This window comes from Henckelia pumila, chromosome 3, assembly GCF_033568475.1.
Source record: "Henckelia pumila isolate YLH828 chromosome 3, ASM3356847v2, whole genome shotgun sequence".
In the NCBI taxonomy this organism is placed as follows: Eukaryota; Viridiplantae; Streptophyta; class Magnoliopsida; order Lamiales; family Gesneriaceae; genus Henckelia; species Henckelia pumila.
The window spans coordinates 183,403,522-183,417,204 of record NC_133122.1 but is presented as its reverse complement, the minus strand read 5'-3'; the positions used below and the strand labels follow the sequence as shown (position 1 = coordinate 183,417,204).

The window sequence follows — 13,683 nt, the reverse complement described above, 5'->3', positions numbered from 1 at the left end:
CTCAGATTTCAGTAGAGAAAGTTAGAGATGATGTTTTGTTTGTGAATAACTGTATTGTTGTGCCTGATATTTCGGAGTTGAGGCAGCGTATTCTCCGAGAGGCTCATTGCAGTCGGTTCAGAATTCATCCTGGAGGCCGTAAGATGTATAACGATCTGAAAAATCAGTTTTGGTGGAAGAGAATGAAGAGCGATGTTGCGAGATTTGTATCTCGATGTTTGAACTGTCAGCAAGTGAAAACAAAAAGGAAGCGACCAGGTGTTTTGTTGCACAGTCTATCTTTTCCTGAATGGAAGTGGGATCACATTTCTATGGATTTCGTCACGAAGCTACCGCGATCTTTTCGAGGATGCGATGCTATTTGGGTAGTGATCGACAGATTGACGAATTCTGCTTGTTTTATTCCGTACAGAATGACGTATCGTCACGATCAGATGACTGAGTTATATGTTAGCAGTGTTGTGAGATTGCATGGTGTGCCAAAGTCGATCGTTTCAGACCGAGATCCAAGATTCACTTCGCACTTTTGGCACAGTCTTTAGGAGGCACTTGGTACTCGATTGCATCTGAGTACAACTTATCATCCTCAGACCAATGGACAGTCAGAGCGGACTATCCAGATGTTAGAGGATATGCTTCGAGCAGTAGTGCTAGATTTTGGCACTAGTTGGCAGGATTCGTTGCCTCTTGTCGAGTTTTCTTACAACAACATTTACCAAGCGAGTATCGGTATGGCGATTTTTGAGGCTTTGTATGGTAAGAAGTGCCAATCTCCTTTGTTTTGGGACGATGTGTCCGAGTCACCTGTTTTGGGACCGGATATGCTTCGAGATATGGCAGAGCAAGTAAAGATCATTCAGATGAGAATGAATTCAGCTCAGGATAGACAGGCTAAGTATGCGAATATCAGACGTAGACCTATGAGTTTCGAGCAGGGAGACCGAGTTTTCCTTAAGATTTCTCCTTTCAGAGACACTGTTAGATTTGGAAAGAGAGGGAAGTTATCTCCGAGATTCATCGGAACGTACGAGATTCTCGAGAAGTTAGGCGATCTTGCCTACAGACTTGCACTTTCTCCGTCTTTATCTGGTATTCACGAAGTTTTTCACGTCTCTATGTTGCGGAATTATCATCCAAATCCTTCTCATATTCTTCAGCCTGACGAAGTCGAGCTTGACGAGACTCTTTTTTGTAATGGAGTGGGCCCGCACCCTCTGCTCTAGCCCTTCTGGCCTCTGCTCTGGGCCGGCCCAGCCATATTTTAACTCATGTCCTTCTCCCATCTGGATGGGGAGTTTCATGCCCTCCCCAGGATTCGAACTTGCACCTCCAGGCATAAGTGCAAATTCAACTCAATCCTGGTACCACTTGAGCTACTAGCTCAAGTGGTACCACGATTGAGTTGAACTTGCACCTCCTTACATAACATGTTGCAGATATCCTGATGCGATCACGGACGACTCGAAAGTTGATCAAGTTGCTAAAAAGGTTCGGGATTCGTTGGAGTTATCACATGGGCCAATAACGAGGAGTCTAGGTAAGAAGTTCAAAGAAGCGCTCCAAGAGATGTTTTCAAATGTGGCATTAAGTCATGAAGGGTTTGTGAGGCATAGAAATCAAGTTGGAGGACAATTAAATGTCAATTAATGTTAAGAGTGCAAGATAAGAAAGATTTCGAAGTGGGAAGCAGAACCTTTCGTGCTCAAGCGGAAATTTCTTACCACTTGAGCGCATTAAATCGCGCTCCAGCGACAACATTTTACCACCCCAGCGCGAGTGATGAGTTTTGAATACTCGGGGCAGAAACTTTTGCGCCCTAGCGGGCAATTTCTACCGATCGACGCGCCTGACATCCTAAAACACACAGTGCGACGTGTTTGTATGTATTTCGGGGATTTTTGTTATTTTTTTTGAATATTTTCCTAATTTTGAGAGTTTGAGAGCTATTAGAAAACAATCTTAGGCATATCTTGCATTATCTTTTATATTTTAAAGTTATAAACAATATATACATCATATTATTCATTATTCATTACAATGAAGATTATTGATTTTATCAACCCTAAAATTCTCTCTAGAATTTTGCCCAAAGCTTTGCTTTGTCCTTCAAATCAAACTTATTAAAGTTTAACAACTTTGTAGCGTTTGTATATTGTTCTTCATCGTGGATTGTCAAAGACAAGTTCTTTGAAGGTTCACTTGAATCACAATTGCTTATCGTGATTATTTATTGCTAGTTTCCTTTAAACTAGAGGTGAGCATACAAAATTTTACTTATTTCAAAGATCGAAAAAATTTATTTGATTTCTTTTTTTTATTATCAAATTTAGGGTGCGATTGGTTTTATAACCATGCTTGCTATTCGTGCAACAAGATTCATATCAGTTGGTATCAAGAGCAAATTTTTTGAGACTAGTAAGTTTTCAATATCTTTGATTCTTATCCGTTCTTCGTTCTTCGTCTCTTCTGTGTTGAATTTTTGCGACATTCAGTCAATCTTGTTGCCCAAGCTTTGTTCTTATTGTACTACAAGTTTTCAAAATTAAAAAAATAGTAAAAAAAATGAAAAAAATTGGTCAAAAAAAATAAGGAGACCTAAATTCAAAAAAAAAAAAAAAAAAAAGAAGAAAAAACTTGTGGTCATGAATTTCTTTGTCTGTTGTTTATCTGTTGGCGCAAGTCTACTTCAATTTTCCAATCTTCATATTTGCTTGTTTTTGTGTGGTTTGCGTGAGTCAATTTACACAAGTTTTAAACTTGTGAGTTTGATACACACAAAACTACAAAGCATAAGCCCTTTCTTATATTCTGAGTGAAAAAAAAACAAAAAAGAGTGTGAGTGATCTTATTTGGAGTGACTTGTGACGATTTGGGAGATAAATTTTTTTATTACTAACCTTTTCTTGCAGGTACAATGACTGAAAAAATTCTAATAAAGAAGGAGGAGATAGTTCGAACCAAAGAATTTTCGAGGTTCAGATAGAAGCATTGATGGGTCGTTTTGCTAGGGTGATGAGGGCCGAGTTGGATCCAATACGTGAGAGGGTAAGCAAGCTTGAAGTGAGTGGCCGTGAGAGTAAGACTAGAAATAGGACAGTTGAGGATGAATATTATGACGTTGGTGGAGATGATGAGAGTTTTTAATGAGAATTGGGAGAGGTTAAAAGGCGAGACCATGAGTTTGGTATCCAAAATGAGGTAGAGAATGAATATTTTTCAATGTCAAACTAAACATGAGTATAAAGAATGAGATAGGAATGCTCATTTCATTCTCACATCATTCTTTCATATCAAACATGTCCTAATAGTATATATATATATATGTGTGTGTGTAGAGATTTACGAACGCCTCCCATAATTTGGCCTTTTTTTTAGTTTTAAAAAAAAAATTTAAGGTATAAAAAAATTAAGTAAAAAATTCCAGTTTGATTGGAAATCACTATCAGCTGATTAGAATTAGAAGTTCCACTTTCGTAATCGTGGTTTGTTAATTTATTTAAATTAAATTTAATTTAAAAATTATAAAAGTTTGAATACAGTAGTACGATAAAACTAATGGCTCACCGAAACTGGTTCAAAAAAAAAAAAAAAGGATTAGAGGAATACTAGTGGCCGAACCACAGAGTATGAGTCTATGAGAGAAAATTTGGAGGAAAAATAATAAGAGGTTCGGAAGTTGGTGGGTCCCAAAAATTTGTTAAATTAAATGAAAGATGGGTAATTTCCATTTAATTCAATAATTAGCTGAAACGGGATACTAATTTATACATAGATAATATCATTTATTTCTAATTGGCCAAGTGTATATATTATGTCTCAAAATCGAATATACCAAATTAAAATTTTTAAATATCATGCATGCATATGTAGGACCAAATATTACAAGAACCAAATGTTGTATATATTAAGAGAGAAAAATTAGTGGTTTAGTATTTTGAATAAATATATCATTAGATGAAAGTAATATTGAAGGACAAAATTCATATTCGTTCCCCAAATGTAAAACCAATTCAAAAACAGGAAGATTTGCATTTTAGGGAGTGGTTGACCCAAGCCTCTTCAAAAACATCCCTTATATTTTAAATCACTTCAATGTCGTCTCTATCTTTATCTATTACTGATGTGGTTTTGATAAACCGGATGTTCGGGCCAATAAGGTAGAAGGGTGGGCTTGACTGACAGACCAGGCTAAAAGGATATTAAGATGAACAATAAACTGGTTTTACCACTTTCCTTCCGTGATGATACCTGCGAACAAGGAAAATGCACCAAAAGCGTGTTAGTGGGGCGCCAGAAGGTTTTTCGGCGGGGCCACTCCGATGCTTAAGTCAGACTCAGATAAAAAGTGGGCTTACAAAGAGAATAGAGAGCAAATATAGTGATTTTAGGCTCCAGTGAACATACCTCTAATGATAGAGAGCAAATATAGTGATTTTAGGCTCCAGTGAACATACCTCTAATGATACCTGTGACAAAGTATTTATAAGCCTAGGAGTGAGAGAATTGCTCCGTAATTTATGGATAGTGGCGACAATCCGGGTCGTGGGTAATGGGGCTAACCACGTTTACATGCTGTAGGTGACCAGGCCAGGACATCCGGGTCATGGCAACGCGCTTCGTAATTTCTGTATAGTGACCACGATCTGCGTCGTGGATGATTAATAGGCCACATTCGGGTGACCAGGCCGGGATGTCCGGGCTTATCCATCATTCCAACCCCGAGGTGGTAGCTAACATCTCGGCTTTCCTTTCAAACCGTATTTCATGCCCCTAGCCTAGTGATGGCCCGGCCTACTTTTCCCGGGGTATCAATACTCCTTCCTAAAATAGTAGGGCCAGAGCCCTGCTCGTTGTCCCGAGTATCAGCCCTGATACCCTTACTCCTTCGGCGGTAAATCCTTGAATTTCGAATTTCAAATGAGTTAGATCTGATGTCATACATGACGCCAGCCCTAGAAGTTGAAGCGACGGGCAGCTGTCAGAGTACGTTACCTGTCCTTTCAGCTACCCGAGTCATCATTAGGCTACCCGGTCCAAATTCCCAGTCTAACCCCCTCCGTTCCATCATTTATAAACCAATGGCCCTCTCCTTCCCCTCCTGTATTCACCCTGATCCGACATTCATTCTCCGGCTAATTTCCTCTGCTTCCCTTCGTGTTCTCTTCACCTTCGTGTAAGTTTCCTCCTACGCCAAAGTGTTGGTGGCTCCTTCCTCTTCTCGACCCAAGAAATCCCAAGCTGGGCCTTTGTTGCGAAATTTGTGCCCGCAAGTGCACGGTGTCAAGTTTTAATATATTAGTGAATAGAGTATCGTTCCCACGAGGAGTAACATTGATAATTATTAATTACTTGTAATTATAACAGTCTAAAATTTTTCTAGAAAATTAATAATTGAGAGGTTTGCAGAAAAATAAAATAAGCAATGAATTTTTATAGCACGCACACAATTTTCAGAAATTGTCAATCAGAGGAAAAATGGTCTAGAGGTTCTGATTTCACCTGGTTTCAACAACAACAACTCCTAATTAAACTATTTTCATGAATTCCATTCAATTAATAGCCAAGAACACTTAATTATATTATTTCCCTCTTCCGAGCAACAAATAATGTGTATCAACTAAGATTCAATTCCAATATTCCTATTAAAAATCTAGTCTTAGTGATATGTGTAAAACCATGTTCTTTCTACGGCTCCATTAACGCTATATACTCTCCCGAGCTATATAAACAATTAACGGTGTAATTTTTATTAGTCCTATTTAAAATCCCCTCTTCCGAGTGCCAGATTTCAAATAAATATTACAATTCAATTAGTGATCAAGTAATTAAAAAGACAATCAATACTAGAAAAAACAATTAATCTACGGGAATTCAATTCAATAAAATTAAAAAGTTATAATCGTGTCTACACCAGGCTACGTCAACCTCTAGACTATTAAAATTTAGTTCATAATTAAAATATTGCAAAAACAATTCATGTTCAGAAATCTTGACATCAATTGAATAATAATAAGTTCAAAAGAAAAAAAACAAATCCGAATATTCGATGCCGTGTTCGGTCGATCGATCTTCTTCTTTTGTTCTTCACGTCTTCTGCCCAGATTTCGTCTTTCCAAGTATCACGTTCAGCTCTCCAATTGTGTCTGAGTTGTGGTGGCGGAATCTAGATAGATCTTAGGTTCAGAAAACTCTCTTTTTATATGCCCTAAGGATCGTCCAAGATAAGCCCAAAAAAAATCCCAAAGTTTCCATAAAAACTCAAACACTTCACATCATAATTTCGGCGCGTGGGCGCTCATTAAGATATGAGCGGGAGCGCATAAATCTCTGTTTCCGCAAACTCAAGATTCTTCAAATCGCGCGGGCGCGCGAATCCTTCCGAGCGGGCGCACATATGTGTTTGTCCCTTTATTTTCCAAGTCTCGCAACAACTTGCTCTACAGCGCTTCATCAAGCGCTATCGCGCATCCTCAAGAGCTATCGAGCTTCAAAACAACACTTTCTCTTCTCTCAAGCGCTATTGAGATTAACCAAGGCGCTATCGCTCTTCTTTGGGGTGCTAGTTTGCTTCTGCAGCGCGCGACAATTTTCAAAAATCATATCTCCCAAAATAACCGTCGGATCGAGCTGAAATTTTGACAGCAACTTCAAAAATCCTAAACTTCATTATGAATGGTGGAGATCGGATTTGGATGTCTCAATATTTTTCAGTAATTTTATGAAGTTGCTGCTCCAAAATTCATCCTTCCGCTTCTTCTTGCTACTTTTATTCCAATTCTTGCAATTTACAAAAACAACTAATACGCATAAAATCCACTCGATACATCATAAAAGTCAAGTAAAATATTATATAAATTAAGTGCATAAATTTTACTTATCAAATTCTCCCAAACTTAGACTTTTGCTAGTCCCGAGCAAAACAATAATGAGCAATATAGTCGGCCTCCGAAGTTTTACATTCCAAGATTAAATATGCATGTCGCTAATTTCTCATGAGTTCTCATGTGTGTGTGATTTACTAATATTGTCTATCCACCTAGCTTTCGATCCACTAATGCAACAAGTTTGTTTCATAGAATCATCAATTTTTCTCTCTAGTTTCAAGACACTCTCCACCAAGTTCAACTTCTACTCACTAAGATCAAAAGAACTTTTCAAGACATATCATAGTTTTTTTCCCATAAATCACCGGATTTTGCACCCGATTTTGTTTTATTTAGCCCCAATAATTACCCGCAGACTTAGCTATAACTTAAAATATGATTCGAATTTCAATCCCCTCGTCTATAGTTTGGATGGAGCATCAACCCCATTTTTTTTCCGCATACTTAGCCATGGATTGGTGATTAGGATTTCAATTCCTTTCCAGGCCCGGATGGAGTTGTAAAAAAAAAAATTTCTATATTGCTTTTGCAACTTTTCATCATTCAATAAAAAAATTGCCTAAATCATTTTTAAGCTTGTAGAAGTTTACTTCGTTTTCAAGTATAAATCACCAAAGTTAAGAATTGAATAATCCAATTCACGCACAAAATTACAAAGTTTCTCTAATCACTAGAGTCTAGACAATCAAGACATAGTGCATATGTTGTGAGAACTCAAGATTAAATATAGCTAACATTGATATTTCAGCACAAAAAATTATTTTCATCATAGGCCAACACAATTACAACATCATGTCTTTAACTCAAACTACTCATAAATTTTTTTTCAAAATTTCAAAATTTTTAAACACCCCCCAAACTTAAAATGTGCATTGTCCTCAATGTACAAAAGTAAAACAAAACCAAGGACACGTACCTTGGGTACAAAGCGTCAGTACTCGACACCATCTTAATCACTCAAAGCTCTTCATGCAGGGGTGACGCCTAAACTTTCACCGCTTCAAATTTTTCACCTACAAAATTTAAAATTATTATTGATGTCTAGTCTCAACATGCACAAAAAATAAAATAAAAACGAAAACAACCAAAAATAAAAAAATTAAAAAAAAACTAGCTTGAGTTGCCTTCCAAGAAGCGCTTAGTTTATAGTCCATAGCCCGGCTGTCATCGGTTCTAGCCCGGTTCCGCTTTGTTGGAGGTCTTTACCTTCTCTTTCATCCTCCAAAAATACTCAACAATCTTCTTGAGATTTTTATTCTTCTTTTTCTTCTTTAGCACCGACAGATCCTTCTCTCTTGGCACTTCTATAGCACTAACATCTGCACGACAGCTTTCCATATTCTTTGATTCTTCAATCATGAACACCTTCTCCGTGGATGGATTGTTAGCCTCTTTGAAGACATTAAAAATCACTTTCTCACCATCAACTCCCATCGACAGCTCTCATTTCTTAACATTAATCTTGGCTTCAGCAGTAGCCAAGAACGGTCTCCCCAAAATCAAAGGCATATTTCCGTCCTCCTCCATATCTAACACAACAAAATCCGCAGAAAAAATAAACTTATCTACTTTTACCAGAACATCCTCAATGATTCCACGCGGATATTTGATAGATCTATCAGCTAGATTCAATGCAATCGTCGTGGGCTTCACCTCTCCAAGTCCTAAACTCTTGAAAACAGAAAAAAAGACATCAAATTAATGCTAGCTCCTAAATCACAAAGTATTTTATTAAAATTAGAAGAACCAATAACGCAAGGAATAGTAAAACTCCATGGATCTTTTAATTTCTATGGTAGCTTCTTTTGCATGATAGCACTGCACTCTTCAGACAAGTTCACAGTATCGAACTCCTCCAACTTCCGCTTCTTAGACATCACCTCTTCCAAGAATTTAGCATAATTCGGCATTTGCAGCAAAGCATCAACAAACAGAATATTGATATGCATTTTCTTGAAGATCTAAAAAAATTTTGAGAACTGCTCATCCAATGTCTTCTTCTTGAATCTCTGCGAATATGGAAGTGGTGGTTTATACATCGGTTTAGGCTCAGGTTCACTTTTCTTCTCCTCAACCTCTTCCTCCACTTTCTTCTCTTCAACTACAACATTTTTAGTCCTCTCAGATGTCTCACTCTCAAGTTTTCTTTCTTCAGCATCAGCCTGCTGGGTGGGCAACCAGTACCCTGACAATAATACCCTTCATGTCAGACTCATAGATCCCCCGTGAGTCCCACAACATCCTTCATGCACTTCCCTTAGGACATACTCTGTTTCTTCTTTTGCCAAACACCTAAGCAATGAGCCCTGATAAGAACGCCGATATAACACATCATTGAGGATGGTGAATTGGGGTTTCCTGTCTCCAAATCACCCGAGCTCGCCTTTTTTCTTCGGGAAGACCCCTGGTTGTGAGATATTCTACTATCGGGGTCATCCATGTATCTCGGGAGATAGGATCCGAGACTCCTATGGCGGCCAAAAACCCCAATTTTTTAAGAATTTTCTTATCACTATCACTCGCCAGAGTTATTGCCCTCTTTTCCAGGGAATCTAATTTTCTTCCCGCGGTATCTGTTCTATTCTCCAAGTGGTGAAGCCTACCCCTAGTTCTTTGATTAACTACAAGTATTTCAACAATATCTCTTCCCGAGTAATGAAAACTTTCTTAACCCGTTGGACCACCAGCTGTGAATCATAATATATCATGGCTTGGTTTGCCCCAACCTACCGAGCCTGCCTCATCCCTGCTTCTACTACCTCGTATTCTGCCTCGTTGTTGGAAGCTCAGAAAGCTAGCTTCACAGCCACTTTGATTTTCTCTTGAGTAGGTGATATTAAAATGACTCCTACTTCTCTCCCATCCATGTCGTTGGCTCCATCCACAAAAAAACTATTCACACCTCCTCTTGACCAAGGTGATCACCTCTGTCAAAAAATCAGATAAAGATTGGGCTTTGATGGCTTTACGAGGCTGATACTCAATATCATACTCACCCAACTCCATTGTCCACTTTACAAGCCGGCCCGAGGCATCCGGGAGTCATGACCCGCCCTAGAGGTCTGTTGGTAATAATGGTAATCGGGTGGGATAAGAAATAGGGCCTCAATTTCCATGATGTGATTACCAGGGCCAGGGCCATCTTCTCAATAACAGTTTATATAGTTTCTGGTCCCTTTAGAGCATGACTGACGTAATACACTGGACTTTGGTCTCCCTTCTCCTCTCTTATCAGCACTGTGCTAACCGTCTGCTCCGTGGTGGAAAAGTATATCCACAACCGCTCCTTGGGATCTGGTTTAACTAGGATAGACAGATTAGCTAGATGCTCCTTTAATTCTAGGAATGCCTGCTCGCATTTCTCATTCTATCCAAACTTCTAAGCTTTACGTAAAACTTGGAAAAAATGATAACTGCGGTGGGCTGACCGGTCTATAAATCGGTACAAGGCTGTAATTCGCCCGGTCAGCCATTGAAATTCCCATATTGATGTTGGTGAGGGCATCTCCCAAAGCATCTTGACCTTTTCTGGGTTCACCTCTATCCATATCTCTATCACCATGAACCCTAAAAACTTGCCACTTTTGACCCCAAACATGCACTTCAACGGGTTTAACTTAATCTCGTACTGCCGAATCGTAGCAAAAGCTTCATCCATGTCTTCTATGAAGCAATCTCGGGCCCGGGATTTTATGAGTATGTCACCCACATACACTTCCACATTCTGCCCAATCTGCTTTTGAAATACTTTATCCATCATCCTCTGATATGTGGCCTCTGAATTCTTTAGTCCGAACGACATAACCACATAGCAAAAAGTACCTCCTGATGTGATAAAGCTGACGTTATCTTGATCCTCCCGGGCCAAGGGTATTTGATGATACCCATGGTATGCATCCATGAAGCAGAGCAGTTCAAATCTTGATGTGGAATCTACCAGCTGATCAATCCGGGGTAGAGGATAGCAATCCTTAGGACAAGCCTTGTTCAAGTCCCGAAAGTCCACACACATTTTCCAGTTCCCTGTAGCCTTTGGCACTAACACCACATTGGACAACCAGGTAGGAAATTTTACCTCCTTAATGTGCCCCGCCCGAAGTAATTCCTGAACCTGCTCAGCAATCATTTTATCCTTCTCTTCTCCGAAATGCCTCTTTTTTTGCTTAATAGATCGGGATCCCGACACAACGTTCAATTTGTGTTCCGCTATATGAGATGAAATTCCTACCAATTCAAAAGGAGACCAGGCAAACACATTAGCATTTTTGACCAGACAGATCTTCAATTGCTCCGCCAAGCCCGCCTCCAGGTCCCGGGCAATTTTGGTAGATTTCCCCTCCTCCCCGGGTTCCAGCTCTATCTCTTCATTTTTTTCCCTTGGCTTCCTCCACATAACACACCTCCCTTCCTCCACGACATCCATCTTTCCTACCCTCTCTTGCCCTTTTATAATCAACTTTAATCGTTTTTGCATAACACTTCCTTGAGGATGGCTGATCTCCTCTAAATTCCCCCACCCTGTCTCCCACAGAGAACGTAATTTTTTTATGATAAGCAAAGGCTACGGCCCTGAAAGAATTCAGGGCCGGACGTCCCAGGATGAAGTTGTAAGAAGAGGGTGCATCCACTATCGTGAACATTGAAATGACTTTCTTTTTCAAATCCCCCGACCCTAAGGTTATGGGTAGCAGCATCTCCCCTTGGAGTTGAACGCTATGCCCAGCGAAGCCATACAGGGCTGTTTTGACCAGGCTCATCTCATAACCCTACAAATCCATATGGTCGAATGCATCTTGAAAGATAACATTCACCGAACTTCCCGATTCCACAAACACCCACCGCATATCATAATTGGCAACCCGTCTTGTATAAGTAAAACATCATTGTGCAGTATGTTGACTCCTTCCAAGACTCGAGGTTCAAATGTGATAAGTGGACCTGAGTCTTGCATCCTTACTTCCACTCCCAAGCTCTCTTGCCGGCTCCAAGACTTCCTAGCCCGGTTGGAATCTCCATCAGTGGATCCCCTGGATATCATATTAATGATACACTTGGCTGGCCCATCCTCTTGCCTCTTATATCCATTCTTGGAACCCGGCTCCTGTTTTCCCCCTTCCCGTGAGGAAACATAGAGCTTAAGAGAAGCCAACACCTGTGACCCCTGGATCCAAGGTGGACCCCGGGGCTTCTTCTAAACCGGCATACCATCCCCGACATAAGGTCTCTGCTATCTTTGCTGAAGCATCCTGCATTCACTAGTGTCATGAGTGCCTTCCTGATGAAAGACACAACACTTCAAAGGATTACTCTTAGGAACAGGACTCCGAGCTTACGGCCTTATCTCCGTCCCCCCGATGTGGCGCATACTGGGACAATCGCCCCATAAAATCCCTAATTTTCCCGTATCTTCCCCTATCCCTACTTCCTTCTCTCCAGGCTATCTCCTTCTGCTTCCAAGCCTCCTCCATATTGATGTATTTCTTAGCCCGGGTCAACAAATCCTCAAAGGTCCGGGGTGCTTTTTTCACTAATGACTTGAAAAACTCCCCTTCTCGGAGACCTTAAATGAATGAAGTAATCTTTGTTTCCTGGGCACAAGTCGGGACTTCAAAAGCATCCTTATTGAACATTTTGATATAAGCTCTCAAAGGATCCTCCCCCGACTGCTTCACCTCAAATATACTATAGGCAGTTTTTTTGTATCTCTTACTTCTGCTGAAATGCTGTAAAAACACTTGCTTGAATTTGGCAAATGACCAAATGCTTTGCGGATCCAATTTTTTGAACCATATTGGGGCTGAACCACCAAGTTGGTCAGGAAGACTTTACATTTATTTGTCCTCGTAACAATGCAGCATAGCCACATTCTCAAACCAAGCCAAGTGCTCCTCAGGTTCAGTACTCTCATCATATTCCCGGATCTTTGCAGATTTGTAGTGGGGCTAGCAAGGGCTCCCCTATCATTTCCGGGGAGAAAAGGCACCCCTGCACCTTGGTACTCCGAGCCAGGCTGGGACCTGCTTCCTCTAAATTTTGTATCTTCCTTCGCAACTCATGTAATTCATCCCTCACAGAGGGTTGTATGGAATGTATCAAAGAACTTTATTCCTCTTCGCCTCCTTCAGATTTTGCTTTAGGATTTGAGTTACCCTGATTTTCCTCCTCCACTACTGCTTCCCTCGCCTTTGGTGGTGCCATAGGTAACGACATCAATCCAACGGAGTCAATGTGTTAAATCCATAAACAATTTCAAAAGGCGAATAACTCGTAGTTGAATGTACACTACGATTATAAGCAAATTCAATAAATGGTAAACACTCTTCCCAATTTTTCAAGTTTTTTTTAATGATAGAGCGTAGAAATGTCCCTAAAGTCCTATTAACTACCTCAGTTTGTCCATCAGTTTGAGGATGACAACTAATAGAAAATAACAACTTAGTTTCAACTTTACACCACAATGTTTTCCAAAAGTAACTTAAAAATCGAGTATTTCTATTAGAAACAATACTCCTAGGCATGTCATTCAATCTAAAAATATCATTAAATAACAAATCTGCAACATGCAAAGCATCGTCTGACTTTTGACAAGCAATGAAATGTGCCATTTTAGAAAATCTATCTACCACAACATAAATATAATCCCTCCCCTTCTTAGATCTCGGTAACCCAAGAACAAAATTCATCGAAATATTCACCCAAGTTTCATTAGGTACTAGAAGTGGGTATACAAACCATGTGGTTGTGATCTAGACTTTGCTCTCCCACAAATTGAAAGAGTGGGTGCCCGGTTAACCAACTT

At 39.8% G+C, this 13,683-nt stretch overlaps 1 protein-coding gene across 1 annotated transcript; it reads right to left on the bottom strand.

The window, feature by feature from the left end:
• Positions 1–10,263: 10,263 nt before the first annotated feature.
• On the bottom strand, positions 10,264–12,352 carry LOC140890123 (uncharacterized). Its single transcript, XM_073297882.1, has 5 exons — positions 12,252–12,352; positions 12,090–12,159; positions 11,842–11,985; positions 11,476–11,650; positions 10,264–11,402 (listed from the first exon to the last, which is right to left on the bottom strand). Exons 1-5 carry the CDS (start codon positions 12,350–12,352, stop codon positions 10,264–10,266), a joined length of 1,629 nt encoding a protein of 542 aa, XP_073153983.1.
• Between the last annotated feature and the right edge of the window lie 1,331 nt (positions 12,353–13,683).

Excerpts from the sequence above, each read along its gene's own strand:
- LOC140890123 (XM_073297882.1), bottom strand. The coding sequence starts at position 12,352 with ATGGAGGAGGCTTGGAAGCAGAAGGAGATAGCCTGGAGAGAAGGAAGT. Across the intron at positions 12,160-12,251 it reads TTTATGGGGCGATTGTCCCA|GAAGGCACTCATGACACTAG; the intron begins GTATGCGCCACA and ends GTCTTTCATCAG. Across the intron at positions 11,986-12,089 it reads GAGACCTTATGTCGGGGATG|GAGCCGGGTTCCAAGAATGG; the intron begins GTATGCCGGTTT and ends GGGGGAAAACAG.